This window comes from Siphateles boraxobius, unplaced genomic scaffold, assembly GCF_051911475.1.
Source record: "Siphateles boraxobius isolate OS27281-9 unplaced genomic scaffold, OSU_SipBor_1 8, whole genome shotgun sequence".
NCBI classification, from domain to species: Eukaryota; Metazoa; Chordata; class Actinopteri; order Cypriniformes; family Leuciscidae; genus Siphateles; species Siphateles boraxobius.
Window position 1 is genome coordinate 3,763,342 of NW_027509208.1, and position 26,752 is coordinate 3,790,093.

The following is a 26,752-nucleotide window of genomic DNA, read 5'->3' on the forward strand; positions in this document are numbered from 1 at the left end:
AATTATATTGGTGCATTATGTTGGTGGGCATTATCTATTTGTTTAAGCCAGTGTTAATGTTTTGCAGCTTTTCTTGTTTTCTTCAGTTATAGTCTTTTGACAGAAATAATTTATAAATTTCTCAATATTTTGTCATGTTATATTCATTAATTCTGTGTAAATGGAATCTAATTTTAGTCAACAAAACATTTAAAATTTTAATTAACTACAATTGCTAAATTAGACCAAATATTCAAATCATCCTTCGATAATTAACATTTTGGTCAATCATTTTGTTACAAGTTTAACACCAGTTTCAGAACCGGCAGTGATTGGGAAAACAATAAGTGACATTTGGATATAGTGACATGCTTCATCCTTAAAGAACAAATGCAACGTTACATAATCTTAACACAAGCTTTATTGTCCCTTTTCTAAATTCTTAAAAAACTGACAAAGCCTTTGATTATTGTTGATTCATTTGTTTGTCCAAATCTTACCAGTGTGTTCAGATTTCATGTCCAATTGAACAGTGTCTAAATCAGTGTTCATAGAAATTCTTTAGACCAAATTGACTATCCTGTGTTTTAAACCAACTGTGATAAGTCAATCAAACCAAGGCTGATTGTAAAATTGCACACTCAGGGAAACTAAGAATCAATAGCCCATCCATTGGACACACTTGCCCTTGTGATCAGGCATTTACGCAATATGTTAAAGCATTGGCCTCGTCCTATTCAACCAAATAAATCAATTTTCAATAGGAGGAACAGCCATTTCTATGGTTACCCAATATAGATGTCATTCCCTGAGAGGGTCATATCTGAGAGGGTGAGGTTAGATCATGTGGTGAGTGGTTATGTAATTCAGGATGTCATGTGCACAGACACAGGAAATGCTTTATCAAATGTGGATTTGCATTTCATTGCCTGGAGTACGTTCATTTAGCACATTGATTCAAAGATGCTGTATATTTCATAAGCACATGTTTTATTAAGATAAATCCACCACATTGTATCAGCATTCATTTTTAAACACTGAAAGAGCAATAACATAAATGCAATCATAATTCTAGCAAAAAATAAATGGACATGGGCTATATTCAAAATAGACAGACACCCATAGAAAAACGCTAGTGTAAATAAATGAAAATACTGTATAATCATTTTCTGCTTTCCCATCATGTGGCAGTTCGCCGGCACTTCTCTCAAAGCACTTTGATCAATCCTTCATCCTTCTCTCCTTTAATGAATACTATTCCTGAACATTCTCTTGATATGTGAGCCTCTAAATTAGCTTGTGTCTGTGAATAAGTCTAGTTTAGTGAGTTGTAAATGGAGAAAGAAATAATAGCTGTACTCTTCAATAGCACTGAATTTTGATGTAGAGCGAGGCTACACTCAAATGCCTTCTGTTCAATTGCAGACCCTTGCAGAACAAGTTGGTAGTTGAAACAAACTTAGTTCCTTGCTGGTGTCACAGATCAGCCTTGTCACCATTCTCTACACTTCATCTCCCATCACTCTCCTCTGTTCCCACCTGCACGTCATTCCTAATAACACACACCTGCACATCATTCCTAATCACACACACTTGCACGTCATCATCACCTTGATCACTGCCTCTATTTAGGCCACATCCACACGAAGCCAGAGCTTTCCCTATCAGATGTTTTTTTCCCCCTCGTTCTAAAAAAAATCCGTAAACACGCGTCATCTCAAGAAATATCTGCGTACACACGAAACCACTGAAACTGAATCAAAACGTTGTAGTATACATGCCAGACCAGTTTGTGGCGCTGCAATTCTGCTACAGAGATACACAAAACGGAGAAGACTTGCCGCATGCGCAGAAACGCGCTGTGTACAATAATCAAGGGGGTAATCCATCAGCCGGAAGTTGAAGCCTCGCGGGAGCCGCCATTGTAGCAGAACTTCACCTGCTGTTAGCATTCCATTGACTCCCATTCATTTTGGCGTCACTTTGACAGCGAATAACTTTACATCTGAGGCGTCCAAAGACTTCATTTGTCCATTATATATTTCTAAATAAACACGACAATGTATAAAAGGCTCCATTACTTTGTATCTTACGTTATGGCCCCGTAGAAGCCGTTTTTGTTAAAAACAGGCTAACGATTGCGTCATAACCACGCGACTTTTTGTCGCACAATAGAGACATTACCGTATAGACAGGAGGAGAAGCTCGCAGGCTATCGGGGGACGTCCCGTCAAGGGAGAAGAAGCCCATAGATAATGAGTCCATAAAAGCAACGGGACAAAATATTTCAAAAATGTTTCTGGGGAATTGGAAATAATTCGGTATGTGGCAAGTGAATACATATGAAGTGATTAACGTTGGCAATTTTTACGCACAGTTACTAGAAGATTTACGTCTGTCAGACAGGTTGCTCACGTCATCAAGCTTAGTTTGAGTCGGTCTGAGTCTGCGCGTCAGGAACGGAAGTGCTAAAAAATCGCTAAAAATGGGCTTCAACTGTCTCAACTGAGTTCCAATGAGATGGCTCTGTCCACCTCTTATACTGTCTATGACAATGGCTCAGTAGCTTCTTCTTTTCTTTTCACCAAGAACTTTATTGAACAATATAAACAACCATAAATGGCCTGGTTCAAAATATGAAATGTCTTAATCAGACAGCAGACAAGCGTCATAGAATTAGAAAGAAAATATAAATAAATAAAGAAGTAAAATAAAGAAATAAAATAAAGATACATTCAAGTAATAAGTAAAGAAATAAAAGAGGCTTGGTAGCTTCTGCAGCACGAACACACGCATGTAGTCCGCAGTTGTTGTTGCTGTTACGTGACAGCGGTGTCTGTCTAGGGTGGACACGTGGGCTGATGACATCATTGTTTCACAAAATATACGGATTGGCTGTACACACGAAAACGCAAGGGTGTCGTTTTCAGATTTATCCACTCTGGGACCCAGATTTAAAAAAATAAGTTATTTCAGTCTCCCAAAACGCCGGATCAGTCTGAACGAAACACAGATACAATGAAAAAATGATTATTGTGGGCAGCCTAAGGCACACTTGTGCAATAATCATGCTGTCTAATCAGCATCTTGATATGCCACACTTGTGAGGTGGATGGATTATCTGGGCAAAGGAGAAGTGCTCATAAACACAGGTTTAGACAGATTTGTGAACAATATTTGAGAGAAATAGGCCTTTAGTATACATAGAAAAAGTCTTCGATCTTTGAATTCAGCTCATGAAAAATGGGGGCAAAAACAAAAGTGTTGCGTTTATAATTTTGTTCAGTATATATATACATTAAACATCTGACTGGCTGTGATTGTGTAACTTTGAACAGCAGTTTTGCAGGAATAAATTGCTTGTTGTCTTCTGGTTAGGACATGGTGTTCTAATTCTAATAAGTGCAATAATAATAATAATGTTTGCCTTTATAAAACCAACAAATTACTTACAATACATAGGAAGTGGTTTTAAAGAGTTTTTAAAGATACTTTCTCACTACTTCTGTAATGATATTTGTGGCCTTCATTCACAACCCAGCATTCAAGGGCGCCAGGTGATCTCATACAGGTATAATGTAAACATTTAACAGCAATCAGGTAATGGTTCAGTAACTGAAGCAGAGTTATGATTGAGACCAAAAGTCTGGAAGTGATTGATAGGTGCAGCTCAGGGTAATCACTGTGCAACATGTGAGTCCTTTTGACTGATCCAGCTCCAGACTTGACCGCAAATAGTGGACGCTGTATCAATAAATTGTTTAACTTTTAAAGGCTTTGTGAATATGTAAAGCTACTGCTTTGAAAAAAAGGACAGAAAAATGGAGCAGTCTGGCCCTCTTATGAATGTCCGTACTCCTGTTTATGAATGCACTGCTTATTGTAGTGGTAGAAGTGATATCGGATATCTGAACAAGATAACTTTTCATGCTCCCATGATCATATCATGTGCTTTCTGAGAACTGAATGTCCAGTGAGTAACACATTACGATTAACTAAAGATGAGATTTTATTTTTCTTAAGTTTATTGACATAGTAGACAGTATGGGGTTAAACGTTAACATTTAAAATCTACAATAAAACAACTGAACCTGGAAATAAACATACTTTTATTATTTGGATTTTGAGCATTATGATGTAAAACTAAATTAAGCTAAATACATTTTTAAATTTGTTAGTATTTGTTATGTCCACCTACAGTGGCTTAGAACCAGTAAAAAATCTGAAAGTATTTAACTACTGTATATAAGAGTTTGTACTATTTCTTGTTGTAATGATGACATACCAAACAGTAAGAAATTTTCAAAAAAATGTTTGTACAAAGTGAGTACTGAAACTTTTGGTCCTTGCTGTTCACTTTTGGATTATTGGATTGTTTTAAAAAGATAATGACCCTCAGTTGGTGTGTGTATTTGCACATGCTCAGTGCAGACAGGCATTATAGGCAATCAACATGTTATCTCATTAGTGACTCCAAGCTGAGCTAACGCAGCTTTATCATTTGAAAATAATTTCATCTGATGTCTTTCTCTCTCAATCGAGTGAATTTGGTCAGATGTTAAGGTACTGTTTAAATGTAATTTCACGCAGATACGGAAATTTAAACACCTGTATATTTATACAGTGGCCTCCTTTGACCATGAATAACCCAAATCTTGTTCAGTGCTTTGTTATGTCTACCTCCACACTCTGTGTTGCAAAAACAGCATATTTCTTGGAACACTGACTACGCTCACGTTTCCCACTGTTGTTGGCTCAGAATGCTGGTGTAGGTGTTTTCTGTTGTTGTTTTGCAGTGCTGATACTGTATGTGAACGTCTCCCCTCAGCTTCTTCATGGTCCCTTTCACTCAGCTGCCCCCACATGCACTCCAAGGTGTCATTGTGACTTCCTCACATGCTCATACCAAGCAAGCATTACATTTCTCCCTAAGATAATAAGAATGACCTTCATCTAGACATGTCTTTTTCCTCATTCTGTCCGCCTTCTTTGACTGACAGCAAAGGGCTGTGTGTATTTTATGGACAAAGTATCTATCTGTCTGTCTGTCGGTCTGTCCTGACATAATTTACATATCCGTCAAGACAGAAAGACGGAATAGAGTGATATTCTGACAGGGTTCTGTTTTTGCCCTCAGGAAGGAATCACATGGTGGAGCTCTTGAAGGCCACGTGCTGACTTCACTCAGAATACAAATGCAGCTCACATAAAATTTCACAGACACAGACACAAAGTCACTTTGCCAAGGACACAGAGGATAGAAATGAGTTATGAATGGTTAGATATTTACATGTAATTTTAAAATTACAGCATTCCCTGAAATTTTACGGTGGAGATTCAGCTGACTTTCTTTGTATTGAAAGTATTAACTTGAAGAGTCTATGGGTTATATGCTGTTAACTGTATTCTAGTGAATTGCATTAAGCGGTTACAGGAAAGTCAGCTGGATCTCCATTGTAAATTTTCAGAGAATGCTGTGATTATAAATACATGTAAATATCTCTTCATGTCATGCAGATCCAAAGAGAGAGAGAGTTTTTTTTTTTAAAGAATTGAGGGCTTAACCAAAAAGGAGGGTGAGAAAGTGCCTCAAAAGTACTATGAGGGAGGAAAAAAAGAGTTTATTCAAGGACACATGAGAAAAGAAATAAAGAGGTTAAGTTAATCAATGTCAGTCGTCTCTTTTGTCAAGATGTTCAGCTTTTAAATGGACCTGCTTTTGAGCTCTATGTTGTTCTATTAAACATTAAGCCAATTCATGCTGTGAGAATCTCAACTTTTTGTTTGTATTTCGGGCATATAGTGCTGCCAGAAGACTTCTGCACCAGCTCTGGACAGTCTCACACATACACACAGCTCCCAGTACAAGATACTGAGACATTATGTCTCGAATTAATCATTATCGTAAATGATCTTATTTTGGGTTGAGCAAACGGAGAAGCTTATAAAAGCAAATGAATTCCCAAAGTCCACCCTGAACATTCACTTCATACAGAACCAGTTGATATCAGTAAATTTAAAGCAAAATTCTTTGGGAGCTTTTCAGGTGATGCGAAACGCTTTAGATCACAAGTCAGATTTCAATTTGATCTTCAAGAACAGAAAAGCCTTTAACTTTTCTGTCTAAAGACATTTCACATGATTCCCATTTACTCTGATAATGAATGACCCCAATTTGATAAAGACTTTTTCTCCAAACACATCGTCTCTGCTTACAGTATAAACGTGTGACTCTAATCTATAAAAAAAGAGTTAATCAGAGAAGATTATCATGTGTTGTAAATGACTACCGTGTGACCCACGGACACTTGTTATGAAGGAAACGGTATCTCTTTCCCAGGTTGTTTGTACCTTGTGCTCCATCCCTTGTTGTCATAGATTGTCTAAGTCTGGTCTGATGGAAACAGTGTTGTTCCCACATATGCACTGTTCCTGTTTGACATTCCAGTCATTCATGGTCACCCAATCAGCTAAACCTGGAGTCTTATGCGATGTATGAGCCCGGAAAAGATACTTGGGATATGGGAAAGTATTTTATAGCAGGATATGCTAATCAGTTTGCACCTCCACTATGATCACCAAAGAATGGGGATTCTCAAACTTTTTGTCTGCTGGACCCCTTCGACCAAAAATATTTACTTGAAATGTAAATAGTAATGTGATAGCTAATTCAACAAGCATTCGCACGTTCATCGTTTCTCTGATGCCAGTTAATAGTTGGATGTAATGCAGGTAGAAAAAATATTTTCATTGTAAAATGCTAGTCTTGTGACTGCTTTTTGCAACACTACCAAAATTTGTTGCATACTGCTGAATTCACCCAATGCACCCTATACATTTCATTCAGCTGAAAAAGGCCTCAGCCAATCTTTGCTCATCCCTTCCCCCCACTCACTTTGTAAATCAGAACATCGCTCTTCCTCACATCACATCCCGATTATGTAACACGGTTTCCTAGTTACCCTGAAGCCAGAGGCTGCCCCTCTGTTCACCTCCATGCCAGCCGTCTCCTGTCGGAACGGGAGAGTAGACAGCGGGAATTCGTAAAGGAGATTGAGTGTTGAAGGAGGCATACAGATGAGCAGATAGTATTATGAATAAGAATTATCGTACAATGACAGTGCGATTAGGCTTTTGTGCAATTGAAATGACACATTTCCCTTGAAACGCAGTTATTGTAAACAAAAAGAAGCAGCAGGCATACGATAACAAACGTGACTGTTTGAGGATGTTGTGGCCTTGCTAGATAAAGATTGTGGAATTTGTTTGCATCTGTTTGCCAGATTATATCCCATTTCAATCTTTATACTGTTTATTTGGGTATATTATGGCCCATGGGAATTTGATCGATCTTCCTCCAACATTTGCTAAACAAAATAAGCTTATGTAAGCTGTGTAAACTGCATTTATAATTTACAAAATGCCCAGTTGCTGCCATAAATCTTTCTGTTGGTCTCTGCTAACTTAATTCACTCTAATGAGCTGATTTCATTACAGAGCCTCTTAAGGATAATATACCAGCCATAATGTTTTATTCATCACTAACAGTTCATTATCTATAACCACAGCACTGATTGCAATTTGCAGCTGTTTATGGCTTGCTATTGAAACATTTATGCAAGTTTCCAAAAATGAGTTTTTAACCTTTTAAATTCCACTTTGATTCTTCCTGGTATCTGTTTGAAAATAAATAAATTAAAAAGAATAAATAATTGTAATAAAAGTCTTTTGGTTGCATTTTTTATTTTTTGTTGTAAACTATAAAACAAAAGCTTGAACCCTGGTAAGGGAACAGATTCTTCTCGTATATGGGTTTGGGTGGGCGCCACAGGGCTTCCCCCTGCTGTATGTTACATCCAGCCAGTATTGCTCGCTTCATTATCCAGTGGCCCGTGCTCTCTGCGTACCTCTTTCAGTGCCAAACAAAGCATTGTAGGGTGCGTCATTACTGGACTGAAAAATGTGCAGTCCGCACATTCACATGGCAGCTACTCAACATTCATGTGGGCTTCATTAGGGTGCCACTTGTACCTGTCTCGTATCCCATGCCTCTTTATCTTCATTTGTGTATTTCTGTTGTGTATTTTTCCAGAGCCAATCCTCATAGTGTCTTAATTTCATAAATCATATTGAATACTCCATAAATGTTCTCAGTTGATCTTATCAGCATTCTCAACAACCTGCTTTAAAATTAAGATGTAAATTCTTACTAGTGTATAATGCAGTTTTGCAGGTGACTATTTTGTGTCTTTATTGGGGTGCAGTTTACATGTTTATACCAGTGTATTTCGGTGTGCTTTAGTGCAGGTGCAGTGGACTGGATTGATTCATAGTAGGACACAAAGAGGGTCTCTGTGGAGATTAGGTTCCAGTATAATCCCAGGGATTAAGCCTATTGAATTACAGAGCTGAGGGGGCTTCTCTACTGGTCAGTTTGTGTTGGGGTGTTGGGATGTGGGGAAGGATGGGACGAGATTTCACGTGTGCTGTTTTCAGGACAAAAGCACATGCTTTGAAAAAGCTTGATGCCCATTGTTGATATCCGTCACATGGGTGGCGACAATTTTTTATGTACTAAAGAGCAAACTTGTGTAACTATGTGGAGCATAAAAAACCCATAAATCACAACAGAGCTTCAGATCTGCCAAAATAGATAGATGATGAGTGCTTTATTGATCCCTTAAGTTCAATTATGGTGCAATAGTAGAAAAACAAGTGAACATTGTATGTACACAGGGTGGTGCAACACACATTACAACAGAAGTTATGTCAGTAGTAATGTGTATGGTAGGTTGCATAAAATTGGAAAGTTTTCACTCAGACTCAAACTTTCTCTTGAGTTTGCAGAGAACTGGTTTGCTTAACTGTGTATCCAGTCCCCATTTGGCAATTAGGCTTTGCACAATATTGCATTTCCCTGGTTCCTGCTTGTAAAAACAGCATTTATTGTGGTTGGCACCTCACTGCTGAAATTCCCAACTAGTTAGGTGTAAAGCTGGTGTAAGGTTGGTCATGTTTAGGTGAACAGATTCTGCATTAACTATGTACAGATGCATGTATTTGTCTTGTACGTAAACAGAATGATATAGAATTAGAATGAACATTTAAGTGCAATATATTCAGGTGCATGATTTAATTTCATCTTTTGATATAACCCTTAATAGTAGATTGCAGCAGTAATACCCATTACTTAAGTAGTGTGTACAAGTTTGGATGTCAAGGTAGTAATGTGTAGCTGGTACAATTTTTGTTTCGGTCATATTTTCCTATACCATTGTGTGTCTTTGACTTTTGGCTTCCACCAACACAGGCAGCCTGCTGATTTTGGGCCCTGATTCAAAGCCACAACCAGCAGATCGGTGGGCATATCCAACATAAACATCCTGCCTTGATTCCATACCATCAGCTAAAACCAAAGAAGATTCAAGATCAAAACACTTGTGCTAACACAGAAAAGGTTTGAGAGTTGATTATCGGTCAATTCCAAGTAATCCAGTATGTAAAGGTGAGATTTTAAGATGCCATGGGTGTGACTGTTAGAATTGTTTACTGATATTATAATCTAATGTACTGTAGATTCGAATTTGTGTCATGAATTGGTCAGTGGTGGTATGTGTTTTTAGCTTTTGTTAAAATGCTTGCTCAATTTATTTATACATAAATAATAATCATTAAAATAGGTAATGGAAATATTACTATAAATTAAAACATTGTTATTCGTTGTGTTTTCTTTGTTGTTATTTGTTTTTGTTTTTTATACAACAAAGGTCCATAGGATTTTATGCAATGCTACTTTTGCATGTGATGTGGTGCACTCTAGTGGACAAAATTTTTTTCCCCTACTTTTTTTGTTCTGTGGATTGGGCAGTGTGGGAGAATACACCTTTGTAATCACTCAAGCCCTTAACAGCCCAGCTTTGAGCTACCATTTACATGGAGTTTGAGGTTTCGATTAGTCTTTACTTGGATTAATATACCAAAGTCCAAAGGAAATTGGGTGCTAATTGGGTTAAAATAATCTCTTTTTCCCTCCTTTTAGCAATTGTAAAGTATCAGTTGATTCAAGGAAGAAAGTGGAATGAATTAAGTGAATATCCTGGCATTGACTTTAAAGAAATCCATTCCAAGAAATTATATATATATATATATATATATGATGCACGTTCAGTAGTTCAGTAGTATATATAGTTGAAGCATGTTCAGTAGCCTATCATTTGTTGTTATAATTCCATGTTTGCTTCCCATTTTTTTGTAAACTGTGTTCAAAAAAAGTGGATAAGATGCTTCAAAGAAAGATGCATACTTTGGAAGAAAGATTGGAGAAGGCTTTTTTTTTGGCTTTTAATTTTGATTTTGGAGGTAGAAAACACTTATTGCCATTTTAGAGTAAGGATTTTATAATTAGGACGATACTGCAAAACACAAAACACAACTCATTTACGTCATGGTCTGTGAATTAACTATTCCCTTGCACTTTTTTCCAAATGACTTAATATTACCATCTCATCAACCAAAATCGTATTTATGTGTTGTGGTCTGACAGGGTTCCAACTCAAAACTGTGAACCAGGATATGTTCATTAATTCAGCCATGCATTGCCATTTCTTTGGCTCTTCTTTTGCAGTCTTTAAATTTTTTTTACCACTCCATTAGGCCTACTCACAAAAATCTGCTGACCCTGATCCTTTTTTTTCCTTTTTTTTTTTTTTTACAGTTACAACCAAACTTTTCGCTGACTGCAACATTTTACATAAAACACACCGCCTATTTTCTGACCTTCCACAATTACATTGCCCCTTTACGTTGGTTGCCTGGCAGGCTAATGATGTTGTAGAAGTTGTCTCAGATCTATAATTTGCCAATAGGTGGTGATAAAGGAACAAAAACGACAGAACTGTACATTGAACTCTCTGTGTATGGAGTCTAGAGAACCTGAATTTTATAACGAGGTATTATTCTTTAGTGGTATTTATTGTTTTATGACTTTTTTTTAACAAAGTATTGAGTGTTTATTTGTTTAATATCATGATTTTCTGTGGTGTTTTACATCACATAGGCTATTATTTTAGTGCATTCATTTTATCATCTGTAAGAGGGACAAGTATTCAGTTTAATTCTTCATGTTTATTGTGTATTGTGATTAATTGTTTCGTTTTACTATCTGCTTTTTTAAAATTGGTTTCTTATATAGAGACCCCATGAAATGTACGCCCATAAGTCTGTCAATACGCACGGACCCCCGATACCCCAAAAGAGCTGTGAACCAATCAGAGTGCAGATTCTTAATGCGGCGAGTCAGTGTTTGCCCGAGGTGCTTGTCTCGCGTGACGCGTCTGGTGAAAAGAAGTTAATAGTGGATCAGCCGTTTGAAAGGCGACAGTTTGTTGAGAGACTTCAGAGGAGCTGGAGGCGCGCGTATTAAAAAAACTCTAAGCATCCTCGCGCATGCGACTGTCAGGAGAAATCCGACTCTGAATCTTTTCCTCACATTTTTGTCACCCAAAGATTTGATTTTTTCCCACAAGTGCCCGTGTTGACATTTCGAACCAATGTCTTGTCAATTTCCTTTAGCTCGTCGCTGATTTATTTTTCGGTCGAGGTAATTTTTTTTGCCGAGGAGCAGTTGGAAATCTCAAGATGGACTTGAGACCTTCGCCGTTTTTTCTTGGTCTGATAATAGTTCTTAACGTTTTATCAGCAGCCCAGGATACAAATGAAGAAATCCCTGAGGGAGCGTCTACCTTGGCGTTTGTGTTTGATGTCACAGGCTCCATGTACGATGATTTAGTGCAAGTTATTGAAGGAGCATCGAAGATTTTGGAAACATCCCTCAGCAGACCCCAGAGACCTCTGTACAACTTCGCCTTGGTGCCTTTTCATGACCCAGGTATATCAAAACGCAAATGACCTTTAGTTATTTTCCGTTATTTTTTGCACATTTGGACAAAATTCTCATTCGTACTTATTCTTAGGACAGATAGGAAATGTTTTGCGTGATTAAAGATAACCTATTTCTTTATCCCTATAGAGAACTTAAAAAAAATTCCAGTAAAACATCTACACATCAAATAAGATAAATCTACTTGAAAAGCTCAGTTTTGTTAGATATTAAGACTTTGAGAGTATATCTAAGAGTATTTACATTTTTATTTCTTGTTTAAGCATAAATCTAATGCATTTTAGTTTGATTTATTCTTAAATAATCATTTTGATGATGTAGAAAATAACTAGCCTACACATTCTCTGAAAATAAAGTATTGTGCTACACAACTTGCTTGTCAAGTAAATGTATCTTGTTTTAAGGATATTTACATAGGTAGCTCGTCGGAAAGAGAGACTTGTTGCCAGAAACATGACAAATCTGTTAGTTTGCTGAGAGTTGCTTCATGCTGGAGTGTATCACACCTAGAGGAGGTATCAAAGCATTGTTTGTGGTGCCCAGATGTTCTGTGTGCTGAATTCACTGTCATTATCATTCCATTTATCCAGGCGGAACGACCTTGGAAGCATCTGAAAACCTGCTAGTGCAGTCACACTTTAATGACTGTACAGGACAGTTAAATACTCTAGCATTTGTAATAATAGGTATTTTCTGAGTAGAGAGGCATGGGTTAAGATTCAATATGTTGCATGCACATTTGATTTGTCTAAAATATCCCTGATATGTCTAAAAGGAGGATGAAACGACTCACACTTTATTTTTTTATGCGTAATTCAACCTCTGAACATTGTGCGGTCTCTGTCATATGAACAGAGGAGATGGATGTGTTTTGGCTTTGTAATTAGTTCAAGTACAAAGGCAAGTTCACTTCTCTAATCCTGGCAAAGTCTGAAAGAAAAAATGGCATGATAAAATTGAAGGGAAGGTAACATCTTGTGGTTAATATGGTGCTTAGGCTACACAACGATGTATCTAGACTCTCCAAACGCCTTTGAAGAGTGAGAGTCTCAAAAGAAAGTATTGTCTCAAGAGATGTAAAGCCTCCCCCTTTTTCGTTCCAACCTGAATCTGACCTAATGTGTCCAAATGCAGCATGCCAAATACATTTTCCATCCATTCCTTGGGGCGCTCAGGAATTTCTTTCAAGATGCACTCTGTATCTGGTTATTGCTTTAGAATGCACTGTCCAGTGTAACTAAACTGAAAGATTTGCAACACAAAAGAAGTCTCTTAGAGAGGGAGAGGGAGCATAAGATTGCCTGTTCCTTCGCAAAATCAGTATTCCAGATGTGTGCAATCATGTAGTGAAATCAGGCTGTCGTCTGTTTGTTTGCATTATTGTAGATCGTTTTACGAAGCCTAGCAGATGGGTGATGCGGCCAAAGGAGTGGAATATGCATTATTTAGACAACAGATAACATGAACAGCTTGTTTGTCAAGAAATTGTCAATCTGCGAGTGGCTTTCTGGATAGTGTCCATGTTTTTTATTGCATAAATCAAAAAACAATCCTCCTCCCAGGATAGGAAGGTTTGGATCAAACTCTGTTGACTGCTGGTTCTGTGTATAGATTTTAATGTATTTAAATTAATATTAATTGGGTCATTTAGCACATTCGGTTTCAGATTTAGCCACAATTCTCAAGGAATTTCAGTAGTAAATGAAAATCTAACCAACCACCAATTATTTGCTATGGATTAGAATGGTAAGGGAAAAGCCTAGTTGAGTTGTACTACCTGTTAGTGAGACATTTGGGTCCATTTTCTTGTTTGTTTGTTTGTTTGTTTGTTTGATTAACCATCCAACCCAAGTAAACATATAAAGGTTGGTTGGTTGGTAGGTTGATTGATTTATTCAGGCCATACTAAAGTATGTGTGGATAAAACTCATGCATAAAGGCTAAAAAGCTTAATCCTCTAGTAACTCTCTTGACTATAACCTGGAAGAGGAAATAGAAAGTCCCTTGGGCACTGAATAAGGGTTAATAGTCAGTGGAGGTTTCAATGAGTTTCAGATGTCCAGAGATCTTTTAAAAGAGTACTTTGGCCCGTTGAGCAGTGTGTGGCCACAGGCTCCCTATGCTACTGCTTTCCTGAGAGTCCAGTGATGTACTTCCCACACACACATACTGTGCATTTACAAGTACACACATGTAGGCTAGGCCTGTAAATATCGTTGTAATCTAGTTCCTTAACTTGCATGTATTTAAATGTGTGATTTTCGGCCGAGATAACATTGTCGGTGACTGAATACTAATAGTATTTCTCACACAATTGCTCACTCTTTTCAAGGTTTTGCACTTTCAATAGCACTTCTTAAATCATATTATTATGTGCATGCTTTGAATGTCCAAATCTTCTGGACAAGCTTTAGGGAGCTTGAGAGTCAGATCAGAGACAATCGGGAAATTGTCTTAAAACTGTCAGGAAATGTCGTGACAAATAATATAACCTTCAGACAGAGAATAAGCAGAATTGGCATTCTTATGGGATCATTACTACAGACGCCAGGCTGAATTTTTCCAGGTTCCTGAAGATCCTAATGATGGCAGCTGGGTGGATATGAATATCTGTCACCTGTTGCTTCCAAAGCAAATAGTTCCCTTTGTTTTTCTGTAGTAAAAGAAAAAAAAAATCAGCTGTTTTGGGATGAGCTTTATCTCACTATCTTTCTACATCGCATCGCAATTAAAAATAGCTGAACTGACCAAATAGTGCTTTGTGAATGAACACTCACATACTTAGCTTGTTGGGGGGACAATTTTTTAAAAATTAATATTTTAAACTCAAAAGTAATATGCAAATAATGTAGTTATTTTAATACATTATAAATGGTTATTTTGTAATTAAATTAATAAACCAAATCAACTCCTAATGCCTCCCCCAATCTCATTTGCGTAAGAAGTCGTTGCTTGACAAATCTGCATTTTGGCGGATAATAGCCTATGCCTATGGTATATACTGCGGTGTTGCGTGAATGGATATTTACTGTTTTTTAAATTTATTATAACATATAAAAACTACAGATAAATCTGGACCTAACCAAAATAATGGTTGCTGATGCTGTGCTTGATGACTCCAGACCCAGACAATCTCATAAAGGTGATCCACATCTACAAGACCATTTACATCCAAATGTTATTTAATTCCAAAAGAACAAAACTTAAACATACATTTTAGAATATTTAAATTGCTTAATCGGCCATTTTCAGTAAGATTGAATCAATATGAAGTGTTTTTGTGCCTGCTAATGTGCATTTAACTTTAATCATGCCCAACAGATATCTGTTTTATATCACTCCTACTTTTGAAATTCGGTTGACAAACATGTAGGATTATTTTCAATGTGTTTATTGCTAGCCCTGCAAAAATAGATGTACCTCACGAATGCTGCGGCTCTACGTAATCAGTAAACCACTTAAATGGTACACGGAGTGTGAATTTGTAAGTTTTCTATAGAAAATATAAAATGTATTTAAAAGTGTGACTGACTAAATCGACTGGCTATGTTTGACCCCCCCCCAAGCTCAAATGTCAAGCTATGCCTATGCTGATATGCTTACAACTTGTTAATAATCACCTAAATAATTTTAAGGAGCATTGCAGCTCTCTTCAATCTGATTGGTCGCATCTGCTCCCTTTAGGTAGAACAGTTACCACTGTTTTAAAACGGGATAGGAGGAACATTGATGCGTGCAATGCTTTTAACATTTTCAAAGCTCATTCCTCAACTAAACAGCTCTTTGACCCTTTTGTGCTCGTCTTTAGAAGCATCATTCATCTCGGAATACCCCTAGATTACAAGGGGATTGGCATGAGCACAGCCCGTAACGATGCCATTAGGCAGGAATTTGTGACGGTGGGTGGGGTGGGTTAAATAGGGTTTCAGAATACGTTGGAGTATGGTGTAATTCTTCTGTTTCATCTCTTCAATGATGAGGACAGAATAATATTACACTCTCTAATTTGAGAACAGTGCGTGTTCTGATTCCAGTGCCTCAGGTGTTACACAAGGAGCCATTTTCAAAAAAGTGCTACTGTACCCACCCAGTAGTTACCGTTAAGCGCTTAAAACTATTCAAACAACCTAATGTTTATATGGGGGCTTGACATATATCAAAAGTTATTTTTTTAATTCCGCAAGGACACATTAAATTGATCAAAAGTGACTGTAAAAACATTTAAAATGTAGTAACTGTAAAGCACTTAAAACTATTATTATTTTAAATTGTAATAATATTTCACAATAGTACTGTTTTTTTACTGCATTTATGATTAAATAAATGCAGCCTTGGTGACCATAAGAGAATTCTTTCAAAAATATAAAAAAAACCTTACTGACCACAAACTTTTGAACGGTAGTAAACTACAAGTATTATGAAATATTTACTGCATGTCTTGGGATTCCAGCTAGATTGTGACCATATATTAGACCATTGATTGCGCTTTCTTTTGTTTTGATTGGACACGGAGAGATTTTGTGACTTTTTGTGACTGGTGCCGTGCAAAGGTCGAAGTCTGCTGGGATGTTGAACTTGAGATGAGTTTGGAATGAAAGATGAAAGGGCAAAAGATGACATTTGGCCAGAGTATGATTTTCAGATGTTTGAAAGACAAACATGGATACCGTTAGAGCATAATTGCATTAGAAGCTTCTATAAGTCGGTGGAAAATTATAGGCGCTTTTTTAGATGTTGAGAAGTTTCATTTGCTTTAGGCCAAATAGTTGCTTATGCTTTTTTATTGAAGTACTTTGATATCAACAATACATTTTTATTCACTAGATAGATACCTCATTGAGCCATACTGCCTTACAAAGTCGAAAGACACACAGTACACAAAGTTGATTTATGGATGAAATTGGGGATGTTTGAATATGATCTGACAGATATGTTTGGCTCAATTATGCCAAATTTTTTTTTAATTTTTCTTAGTTCTACTGTTAGTGGTGCTACTGAGTCTGAGCTTTTCAGGGCATTATAATCTACCAGGTGTTTTAATTGAAAGTTTAGATGTTTAAGTAGCTTATATTACTATTAAATATAAGTTTGAGAAATCTTTAAAAGTTATTTTGTCAATTTTAGTTTCAAAATGCATATCTGAGACCTACAGTACAACCTAAATTGTCTTACAAGTCTAAACTGATAGATCTACATTACATAGAGTTCAATTCCTGAGATCTGGAGAGAAGAATCAATGCAATATTAACATTACATTAGCATGATAATCCTAACATTTAATTCACCTGAGCTCATTTTTGTTTTCTGTTGAGGACATTTATTTTTAAGTCGGCATGAAGTGGAAGTAGTGTCTTCTTCCGTATTGTGACGTACACTGCCGTTCAAAAGTTTGGGGTCGGTAAGATTTTAATGTTTTTAAAAGAAGTCACTTATGCTCACCAATGTTGTATTTATTTCATTAAAAATACAAAACAAACCCAGTAATAATGTGAAATATTATTTCAATGTAAAACAGCTGTTTTCTATGTGAATATACAGTAAAGTGTAATTTATTCCTGTGATCTAAGCTGAATTTTCAGCATCATTACTCCAGTCTTCAGTGTCACATGATCCTTCAGAAATCATTCTAATATGATGATCTGATGCTCAAGAAACATTTCCCATTATTATCAATGTTGAAAACAGTTATTTACATTTTTATTTCAGGATTCTTTGATTTATAGAAAGTTCAAAAGAACAGCATTTATCTGAAATAGAATCTTTTGTAACTTTAAACACTACCGTTCAAAACTTTGGGGTCAGTAAGAATTTTTATTTTATTTTTGTATTTAAAGTATTTAAATAAATACTTTTATTCATCAAGGAGGAATTAAATTGATCAGAAGTGACAGTACAGACATTTATATTGTTACAAAATATTCTAGTTAATTAAATGCTGTTGTTTTTAACTTTGTTCATCAAAGAATCCTAAAAAAACATTTTCAACATTGATATTATTATAAATGTATAAATTATCTAATGTATAAATTAGATATATAAATTATCATAAATGTTTCTTGAGCATCAGATCATCATATTAGAATAATTTCTGAATGAGCATGTGACACTGAAGACTGGAGTAATGATGCTGAGCATTCAGCTTTGATCACAGGAATAAATTACACTTTACTATATATTCACATAGAAAACAGCTGTTTTACATTGAAATAATATTTCACAATATTACTGGGTTTGTTTTGTATTTTTAATCAAATTAATGCAGCCTTGGCGAGCAGAAGAGACTTCTTTTAAAAACATTAAAAATCTTACCGACCCCAAACTTTTGAACGGCAGTGTATATCCGAATAAAACGGCTTCTCAAACAAGCAAAAATGTAGGGCAGGACTTGATTTTGTCCATGGGGAAATGATTGGATCGTTGTATCATTGTGGTTTGCTATTGCTGTGATCTCATGTGAGTGACAGGTTGTCCTGCCCTCGTGCCAGTAAACACGTCATCCGAGAAGAGAAAAGATGAACTAACCAAGAAGGAGGGGAAGTTATTTTGATTAAAGATTATGAGGGCATATGAATTAAATGAAAAAATGATGTTTACGGATAAGTCATTTATAATATACCGCAATATTCCATTAAAAAATAAGTGTGATTTCATAGTGACTACCACTGATCTGACAGTCCTAGGACCTCATATAAAAACAACGAATATGCAATTCTATGTCACAAATAGTCAAATGTGAAAGCATTTCTCAAAACACGCTAGGCTCTAAGGAGTTGATTACTCAGCACTTCACAACAGTTTATTATGATCAAAATATGAATCTTTTTTTATTTTTTTGCTCTGATTGGGTGACTCATTTGGTTTGAATTAATGGAGTATGTTTTTGCCAACCCTGTTTAGTGACATGATTTTGGATGATGTGAGTCAATATTTATCTATTAAAAATAATAACAGTTTTTTTTTCTATGAAGCATGTGAAATGGGTACATTTTTGTTTGAAATGAAGCATGTGGCATGCTTCTCTTCTGTTGTCAGAGATCTCTTAAAGGATTAGTTTACCCAAAAAAGAAAATTCGGTCATTATTAACTCACCCTCATGTTGTTCCAAACCCGTAAGACTTTCTTTCATCTTCGGAACACAAATGAAGATATTTTTCATGAAATCCGAGAGCCTTCTGTCCCTCCATTGGGAGCAATGCAACTACCACATTAAAGACATCATTAAAATAATCCATGTGACTCCAGTGACCTCAAATTTGTGAAGTGACGCAAATGCTTTGTTTGCACAAAAAACATTCTGATAGGGTTTTAAATTACTTTTGTTTTTTACGATTATTAGCATACGGTGGGATGTTGGTGATTGCATGTACTGATTTGGATGGGATCAGAATCTTTGTAATTACGGTATATGACTAATAGTAGTTCACCTATAACTCGCAGGTATAATTTTCCTGCTGCCCTATATGCTGCCAAGTCATACTTATGCCATAGTCCCTCTGTACTGTATGTAAAATTAATGTTGCTCCAAGATATCGGCATCAGCATAGGCTATCAAAATACCTATACCTGTTGACCACTTATTGCTATGGGAGTATGGATATATACATTAAAAAAAAAACATTGAAATGATCAAGTCCTATACATAAGATAAAATTATAAAATTATGAATATATTTAAGGGAAGAATTGATTAAGGTGAGGATTATAACTGATGGTGCAACAACAGTGGTCATTCTGAGCAGCCTGTGATTATATGGATGTAATTGACTGTTTTCATTGGATGTGAAGCCAGCAGTAACTGTCACCAAATATCTTTGATTTTGTTTTTTTAACCCAGAAATTTGGGGGAAATGTCCAAATCCATATTGAGATGGAACAAGACCTTTTAGCTTTAGTTACAGTTTGACAAAGGTCAAAATAAATTAGCACTGAAAAAATTATACACACAATCACAGACCTTCCTAAATCCGACTGGAGTTAGATTTCTCAGAGGGGCTTTAAATGAGTTGAACATCAGTACGTAATTTGTTTAGTAAATTTTATGGAGGCTGTGTGAGGAAAAACACTGACATGTTCAATTGGGAATTAAGCATGTATGTTAAAGGCTCATTTACCTGACATCCTCCTCTGGGGAAAATTTGTCTCATCCGAATGAGATCCAGCTTTATACTGCATCTGACATGACATGGGTAGTTTACAAAAGACAACAGCTGAAGTGCTGTCAAGAAGTGAGACCTTCTTGTTTCAAAATGTAAAAAAAAAAAAAACATTACATTTTTTGTTTTACATTATCAAAATGTCTAGTATTCCTAGAAAAACATTTTGAAAGATTGGAAGTAGCAAGAGATTTCTTCTTAATGATTTTCTGTCCTTTTCACGGATTTGATTAGCTTTCATGTCTTTTTTCATCTCTCCCCTGCTCTCGACCCCTGATTTGCATTCCTTTCTGGGTCTGTCTATTCCTGTCTTTCTTCATCCCTCTCTGTCTTCCCATTTTTTTTCTCCCTGGGGAGTCGCCGTCTCACTGCCGAAACATTTCCTGAGCGGCTGAAAAAACGCCACTCAGCTCCCAGCTGGCATGTCCGCATCTGCTGTGTCTGTGTTATGATCTCTGGTCTGACTTTTGGTTTTACAGAGCAAGCGATGGAGACCTTCTGACCTTCAATTTAGGCTTTTCTTTAGAGGCCAACCTGCTGATGTGGTTTTGTGGTTTGAGGATGAGAGAAGTGTTAGGAAATGGATGGTTAGACTGAGTCCTCTCTGGGTTTGTGGTTTTGAGATGATTCGGCCAATGGTCCCAGGTCTTTGTCTATACGATATCTGACACAATGAAACAAATGTACTTTATATCATATGTTGTGGTTCAACAATAATTTTTTTGTTGGCCCTTTTGGGCTTATATGAATATTGACAAATGCTTTGCACCAATTTACAGTTGGTTTACATTATACTTGCCATTGCAATTAACAAGCTCATACTGTACCAAAACTGGATCAAGTTTTGCTGTAAACGCGGGATTTGTTTGTTACATTCATCCTATTCAAGCTGATGATGCCAATACACTTGGGTCAGCCTAGCTTTTCAAAGCTCTCGCATTTTTAACAAAACAGTTTGTGCAGCTATGTTATCCAGATAGATATCATTACTTTGGTCACAATTGTAAACCAGCAGCGTTTGCATTTTACAATTCAGTTAAGTCCATTTATGTCATGAGAAAGTTTTGCAACCAGTGACTTGGCAAGGCTTAAAAACAAATGTACATCAACCACCACTCTATGTGTTAGGGCCAGCAGTCTTACATTGCAGCCAATGTTTCTGCTTTTTAGATTATTGTATGTTGAGAGTAATAGAAGCCACATGTTATGTAGATACCATTCATATGTTGCTGAGATGAGCTGATTTATAGTGAAGCATTGCTCAAGAAAAGGACCAAGAAACTTAATTTTTAAGTATTAAATTTTTTGAACATGGTCCAGACTATGACATAAACTGTGTGTAAAGTTTACTCTCCTCCTATAACTTATTTTAACTCTTCTAAATATGGGCCATTGAGTCAAATATTGAGTAAAAAGTCAAATAAGAGACTTTTAGACAGTCAGATATGTCCTAAGGGCTTAGCTCTTACGCTCACTGTCAATAAACCTTCAGAGTATCCAGCAGCAGTGAATGTTGGGAACAACATCCCGTAAGTATATTTCGTTATTGAGGTAGAAAGACAAAGAAATCATCCTTCATAAATCATTCTAATATACTGATTTGGTGTTTAAGAAACATTTCTTATTATTATCAGTTGAAAACTGTTGTGCTGCTTAATATTTTGTGGAACGAAACGATGATTCTATTTCTATTTTTACTGTCACTTTTGATCAACTTAGTCCTTGTTAAATAAAAGTATTAATTTCCTAAAAAATCTTATTCATCTCAAGCTTTTGAAAGGTAGTATATCAATTGTAAACTACTTTTTTTTTAATACTGTAGTAAAAACTCTTACAGAGAGTATTCGTCTGCTTTTGAAGTTCCTCACTCGGAACACAATAGAATTGAAGTAGATTTGTTTGTTTTATGAACACATTTTCTGGTGTTTGCCTATGTATAACTTGTTCCCACGGTTCTAGGGTATTGTAAGTTGTTCTTTGTGGTTGCCAGGGTGTTTTGGGTGGCTGCTAGGTGGTTGTTTACTGAATCAAATCGACAAAAGAGCCCACCTCCCAAGTCTGTTTGAAAAGTCTCCTACACGTCTCCTTCAATGCACGGTTTTCGGAATTTTTTTTGTCCCCCTATATATTCCCTCCTCATCTTGTATAGTTGTATAATGGCTGATTACGCACTTTGGGGGGAATAATGGCTTTTGTACGGTGGCCGAGAGAGCTCAACGCTGTGCAAATGAAGAAAACACATGCAAATAGAAAAACACCCGCAAATTAAGAAAACATCTTCATCAGTTTCACAACACATGTGTGCTCTTAATACTCACAACACATCCAAATACAGAAACACGCTGCAAAAGTTCACAACACAACCAAATACAGAAACGCGCTGCAAATAGCACAGACTACAACGGAAATGTTTCCAGGGGAAAACTTTGTATACAATATACAAAATGTATTAGTTAACAAAGAGCTGAAAAATAAAAGACAAAAGAAAGAGAAAAAGAACATGAGGGTAAGTTATTGATCTATACATCAGTAAGATTGTACAGATTTTTGTAATGTTATGTTTAAATAAGTTTCATAGGTAAGAAATGTTAGGTAATATAGGGTCCAAAGATGAAACAGCAATTTTTAAAGTTGAGACACTCACACACACAGATAAATAAAGCATATTATAAAACATTTTTTTTATAAAATGTATTTATTTACAACAGTTATGTTAACAGCAATAAGACATTTCTGTCCTAAGAACAGCTATTCAGCTGATAGACGCCGTGCTGCGTTTTCAAGGGAACATCCTAGGTGAAAATAATGAAGAAATTACGTTAGCTGAATCCGGAAATGCCCCCTATACCATCATTCATGAATCCCTACGTTAGTCCAGTAATACAGTTCACTTGAAGGAGTGAATTCGGACAGCCGTTGATCGTACATCGGCTGAACACAGTCGGGTTCGTCACTTATTGGGGTCCCCTGAAAATATTTCTGTTGTGGTCAGTGCCATCTGCAGCACGTTTCTGTATTTGTTTGTGTTGTGAACTTTGCAGCACGTCTCTGTATTTGTTTGTGTTGTGATCTTTGCAGCACGTCTCTGTATTTGTTTGTGTTGTGATCTTTTGCAGCGCGTTTCTGTATTTGTTTGTGTTGTGAGTATTTGGAGCACACTTGTGTTGTAAAACTGATTAAGATGTTTTCTTAATTTGCGGTTGTTTTTTATGAGTTGCAGCGCGTTGAGCTCTCTCGGCCACCGTACTTTTGTGTTATAATAAACTTTAATTATATCCTTTGATATTCAGTACAAACCATTTAAGTTTTGCACACACGTAAGTTCTGATTATTTGAAGTTTTTTGTTGTGCTGGTGGCAGCTGCAGTCACATACTGAAGGAAACATCTTCACCTGTTTCGACAGTTTTATGGGGTGCTGTCGCATCAACAGCCATTCTAAGGTGTCAATCAAGTTTAGGACACTCCTCCAGAGAGCTCCTACTGGAAACCTCAAGTCTTCCTTAGCCAATGACATACACCCAAGTCCAAACCAATCATGCTACTGGCCTAAATTAGAAACAGATTGGTTTTTAGACCCCTGAATCAAGTGTAGTCCTTACATTCTGAAGTTGTCAGCAATAGCTTGCTTCTGCTATATCATTAACACACAATTTGTAAATATCTTATGTGAAGGCTACAGTGTCAGCTAAATTGCATTTTTATTGTCTCCATACTCCATTATTTATTATTAATATTTGCAGTCAGTGGATGTTTTTAAACATTTTATTACTGTTATTTCCTCCACATGTTTAACAGTACATGATGTCAATTCTGTTAGTAATTTGGTGTATTCATTATGTTATTTTTGGACTCGATTGCTGACTCATGTAACTACAATTCATAAATATAGCCGCAAGCAGCAATAATCGCGGTCCAAGCACCAATGGCCTATGTGAATAATAAGTGATCCAATTGAATGGTTTTGTTCAAAATAGATGTGGTATATGTATGTGTGGGCTCATATTCAACATCTAAATTTAGATGAAATACTTGGACAGGAGCACAGGACAATTTTAAAAGAATGTGAAGATTTGCAGCTCAAAACTTTATTTATCTGAAGCATTTATCTCAAGGCACTTTATTATTATAATTATTATTATTGTGACAAAGACATAAAATGGTCTATTCATTTTAAATGGACAGCAGTATACAAATTATAGTTATACAAATGAATTAGATCTATGCATTTATCTCCATTCAGATCGATGGAAAACGATAAAAAACATTAGGCTTAAAAGAGTCCTTATCCTGTGTTGTCACACAATGTACAAATATATTGTTTTTCATAACAGTAGGCCGCTCAGATTTGCTGTTAGCTGCTGAAATTTGATTGGCTGCTGGAGGCCCCCTATTGGTGGAATTTTACAAAACTTTGTGTGTGTGTCCTCAATGTCCTGTTTCTTTGTGTGTTAAGCTTGGATATTGCGTTCAGCAGCTATAGGTCAACTCAGAAAAATAGCCTCACTGATTAATTACCTTCTATCTTTGCAATACTTCAATTTATCAAAGTTCTTTTGATCAGACTAATGAAGGATTTTAAAAAAGTAGATTTTAAGAAAATGTCCCATCTTGGATCTACCAGCAAAATGAGATGTAAAGAAAATTGCTTCAGAAAGCTTTCTATGTGAACATTTAAAAAAATAGAGGATGATCTCATAAAAGTGCCACAGCAGTGAAACAGTAATTTCAACTATCTACACTGGCATCATAGTTTGTCATTGTGGTCAGCGCCCTGTAATAAATGCAACGTTTATCCCTGGAGCATAAACAGCATCTGATGCTCTTAATCATTCAATTTCATAGTACATAATGAGTTTGATTCAGATTCTCCTGATTGCTAGAATAAAAGAGATGAAAACAAATGTTCAGGGCTGTTAATATGATTGCTTCCACATCTATATAAACTCTCTGGTCTTTGGCAGGAGAGATGTGGTGGAGGGTTAGTAACTCAACTTCCACAGTGGTTTCCCAGGCTCCATCCATCTCTTTTTAAGCGTTTTCCTTAATATCAAAGTAATTTGGCCTTTAGTGAAGTTAAGCTTTTATTTTTGAAAATTATATTTTAATAATAATAATAGAAGGCAGAGAGCATAGGGATAGCATTCCTAGGTCTGTTAGTTTAATAACCTCTCTTTGTGAGACTTTTCCACCTAATCTTTCTTTCTTGTGTTAATCTGTTCAAATGTAATCTGTCTGAGGTTAGAAAGTTGCAGATAAGGCAATTCTGAAACTTCTGGAGCTTACATTGTTCTTGTGACATTTATTTTCTCAAAAGATCAAGGTAAACGTGATTCCTCATACTATGAGCACTTGATTGTTAATGGTAACTGCAAACATGTCTTAATGATCTAAACTGGCCAAAATGAATAGCTTAAATATATCACTTCCTCTTTCTTTTTATTATGGTTAATTTCCGTTCCGAGGTTCTATAAGGTTTTTACTCTCTTTTATGCTCCATGATCTTAAATGCATCACTTTTCGACCATCCTTCTCCTAAATGTCTTACAAAATTAATTGTCATTATTTTCTTTCCTTTTCAAAGGAAATGCAACTGGCATTTAAGAGCCCCCATAGCATGTTACCATTTATCTGCTTCTTCTTTTTAATGTTTCCATGTACTTTTTGCCCAGCTCCCCTTAACTGTGATGCCGCTCTTATGCCAGAGGAGAGGTAAAAGAAGACCAGTGCCCAGGCTGCTAAGATAAAACTCTGTATTCGAGAGAAACGTCCCAGGACTGTGTAAACTTTTCCATTCATGAAAGCATTCACTTGAAAGGCAGTTCAGCATGCACAGCAGTCAAAATTACTATCCTGTTACTCTTAAACACGGCTTTGATCGCCTAAATGTTCTTTTTCTACACTTCAAGGGTTTCTCACAAAATATGGTCGCTCTGAAATGATCTCTCTCTCTCTCTCGAGGGAGATTTTAGAGTTCTGCAAGCATTTGTTTATACAGTGTTTTTCTTTTTTCACCATAAACTAAAAGCAAATCATAGAAAACCAGTTATACATTTTTATTATCCTGAAGATGGTACTATATTCAAAATCAAAATACACTTCAGAGATACATTTTGATAAAAATGCATCAAAAATATATCAGTCTCTCTTGGACAGCCCCTATCATTTTTGTGTCAAGAAATTTGTATTTTTTGGACTCTAATGCACTTTCTGACTTCTTCAACGTAAAATGCTTTTGAAATGATTTAAAGGGGATGCATTTGCTGAGTGGTTTGGGAAAAGCTTCGCTTTTATAGACTTTGTTTGAAACTCTCCCTGCGTTTAACAAAATAATCATACTAATGTGACTATTTTGTGTTATTAAATATGTGCCTGATTGCAATTTGTATGAATGTTGTGTGGGATTTGTTAAGTTCAGTACAGGCTGTCGTCTTGGCACTACTATAGTTATCTTTTATGCTTCATTGGGAAAAAACATGTTTGACAGTTTTACAGGTCATCAAACCTTGAACAAAGAAAGAAAGCTGGAAAGCAGAGACAACATGGCTTTAGAAACAGCACACAAAGTCATTGGCCTTGCACACCGACACAGGCAACCGCAGCACAATGACCTCACGCCAGACTCTCTCGCAGCTGACAGAAGAGCATACCTGAGTTATAAGGTCTTTCCTATTATGAAGGAGAACAGCTGATGGGAACATAATGAGAACAGGCTGGTCTTTTA

The 26,752-nt window shown here is 36.3% G+C and overlaps 1 protein-coding gene across 3 annotated transcripts in view; it reads left to right on the top strand.

The window, feature by feature from the left end:
* Positions 1-9,310: 9,310 nt before the first annotated feature.
* hmcn1 (hemicentin 1) overlaps positions 9,311-26,752 on the top strand; it is a 113,155-nt gene continuing 95,713 nt past the window's right edge. Inside the window, exon 1 of one of the 3 annotated variants that reach the window (XM_077220048.1) lies at positions 9,311-9,484. Coding sequence is in view for 2 of the 3 variants with exons in the window: in XM_077220047.1 (XP_077076162.1) it covers positions 11,617-11,866 (250 nt within the window). In the remaining variant the exon portion in view is untranslated. Of the gene's footprint in view, positions 9,485-11,305; positions 11,867-26,752 lie in introns of those variants that run through there. The other 2 variants (XM_077220047.1, XM_077220049.1) reach the window with 2 other exon arrangements.